Source organism: Cottoperca gobio, unplaced genomic scaffold (genome assembly GCF_900634415.1).
Source record: "Cottoperca gobio unplaced genomic scaffold, fCotGob3.1 fCotGob3_259arrow_ctg1, whole genome shotgun sequence".
NCBI lineage: Eukaryota > Metazoa > Chordata > Actinopteri > Perciformes > Bovichtidae > Cottoperca > Cottoperca gobio.
The window spans coordinates 153,684-156,183 of record NW_021166878.1 but is presented as its reverse complement, the minus strand read 5'-3'; the positions used below and the strand labels follow the sequence as shown (position 1 = coordinate 156,183).

The window sequence follows — 2,500 nt, the reverse complement described above, 5'->3', positions numbered from 1 at the left end:
TGCTCACTTGCTTGCAGCTGTGACTCAGTGGATCATGAAGCCAGCTGTGACCGCAGAGCAGACTTTAACTCTCAGGTGAGACCTGCTCCCCTTCACGAGCAGGCAGCTTAGGCGTGGATAGAAAAGGCGGCGTAGATAAGGTGCGATTACTGCGGGTGTGGATGTGTTTTGGCGGCTCTGTGACGTGTTCAGGGTTTTATTCTGTGGCACTTTGTGACGGGAAGATCATAAAGGAATCACCTGATCCAATCTGCACTGTTCAAACACACACTGCTTTCTTTCTAAAGAAGCAGATACAGATCATTCACATTAAGGATATGTAAGGGGAAACTGTAACGCCTGAATAGAACTGGGCGTTCTCTTTTCTCTGTCAATGTCATATCTAAAGAAAAATATTCCCAGCGCCGTAAACACGAGCAATGCAGTCGGTAGAAGAAGTCTACGAGCTGATGATGAAAATAAAAGTGTCAACAATGTGCAGCTGTAAAGCCTCAACTGGCAGCAGTCTATATAATATACATGTATAATCTATATAATCTCATATTCATACACTAAATATTGATATTATGAGGGCTGGAAACAGAAGACTGAATATGCTGCATGACAAGAGAAGAGAAGAAGAGTGGGAGGGCGGCAGCGTCTGTCATTAGAGAGTGTGATGACAGCACCGCTGCAGTTTGAGGAAGTGAAAGAACCGCGTCCTGTTTTCTTAAATTTACATTTTCTTGCAACTTTCACTGAGTTTTTTCTTCTCTGTGAAGCTGGAAAATATGCAATTTGATTTGATGATTAATGTTCTGAAAGTGTTCCTTATGTCCTAGCAATGGTTCAGCATCTAATACATCTCAGTGTACTTGACTTATTGCTATTAAGATGCACTTAAATATATTAAAGGCACAACTTATTTGAACTAATCAATACTTTAAACACTCCAAATTGAAATATTGGCATTAAATGTTGCGACTCACCCCGAGCAGGACTCTGGTGTAAAACCACTTGTCCGTCAGGAAGGCCATGTAGAAGTGGACGAACAGGAAGGCGTTGATCCCGAGCCATACCAGCTGTAACAAGAAAACACAAATCCTTCTTGTGATATAATAAAGTATAATGTCATTCCACATGTTACGTCTTTATTTAGTACACTAGGTCTGCAAAATGAATTCTTTATTATAAAAGTATTTAAAGAAGAAACAAAGGACACAACCTGTTTGTGTTTCGACATCTGACTTTGTTATTTCAAAACGTTAAAAGAAAACTTGTTTTTATTCCCCAAATGAAGCAAAAGTTGTTCTTTATGATTTGAATATGACAAAAACAAGCACGAAGAGGTCATTTCATTTTTATTCATCTTTTAACCTAAAGTGGGCATTTTAGAATTTAACACACACAAGGACTCTCAGCGTGCACACACACAAGGACTCTCAGCGTGCACACACAGCGACAACAAAGCTCACCAACTTCATGTGCTTTTAACATATTGAAGAGAAAATACATACAGATGATGACAGCAAACAAAATGAACAAAGTCGTGATGAAAACAAGCGAATATACTCACAATAACAAAGATGGAGAGTCCCTCGTTGGCAGCAAAGTTCCCCATGGTGAAAGAGTAACTGTGATCATAGAGAAGAAAGCAGGAAGCAGTGAAGGAGGAGAGTGGACAGTGCTCTGTGCTCATTACTCCTTTTATAACCTTTCGTTAGTATCAAATAAGGAAGTGGCCCGTCACAGTTTCTCCCTGTCTTCCCGCCAGCCGCTGGTTCCTCTTTAATAACCCTGCAGTCATAAAGGGATCGAGCTGAAAGGTTCCTGATCCAGCTGTGCTCGGACGTTTCATCTGAAGGAAGAACACGGATCAGACGTGTTCACATCCTTCACTGGAGCAACCTGTCATGGAGCGAAGTATAAAGCAGCATCACATGGAAATACTATAATATAATATAATTACAGGACTTGAGGAAATGCACTCAGTTACTTTCCTCCACTGCATTTATCTGATAACAGATTCAGATTAATGTTACAAAATACTATCAACACATAACTGCTGGATTATTGCAGGTGAAGATCAGACTTGATAAGATACCCAGCAGTACATAAAGTACATAAAGTACATAAAGTACATAAAGTATATAAAGTACTAAGTAAAGTCTATAAAGTACATAAAGTACATAAAGTATATAAAGTACATAAGTACATAAAGTACATAAAGTATATAAAGTACATAAAGTAATAAAGTACATAAAGTATATAAAGTACATAAAGTACATAAAGTACATAAAGTACATAAGTATATAAAAGTACATAAAGTACATAAAGTACATAAAGTATATAAAGTAATAAATACATAAAGTACATAAAGTATATAAAGTACATAAAGTACATAAAGTACATAAAGTATATAAAGTACAAAAGTACAAAAGTACATAACGTATATAAAGTACATAAAGTACATAAAGTATACTAAAGTATCATAAGTACATAAAGTACATAAAGTATATAA

The 2,500-nt window shown here is 36.9% G+C and overlaps 1 protein-coding gene across 1 annotated transcript in view; it reads right to left on the bottom strand.

The window, feature by feature from the left end:
• cybb (cytochrome b-245, beta polypeptide (chronic granulomatous disease)) overlaps nucleotides 1-1,696 on the bottom strand; it is an 8,031-nt gene extending 6,335 nt beyond the window's left edge. Inside the window, exons 1-2 of the mRNA XM_029426933.1 lie at nucleotides 1,556-1,696; nucleotides 969-1,061 (exon numbers count right to left, since the gene is read on the bottom strand). Of these exons, the coding sequence (XP_029282793.1) occupies nucleotides 969-1,061; nucleotides 1,556-1,678 (216 nt within the window). The 5' untranslated portion in view covers nucleotides 1,679-1,696. The remainder of the gene's footprint in view (nucleotides 1-968; nucleotides 1,062-1,555) is intronic.
• Between the last annotated feature and the right edge of the window lie 804 nt (nucleotides 1,697-2,500).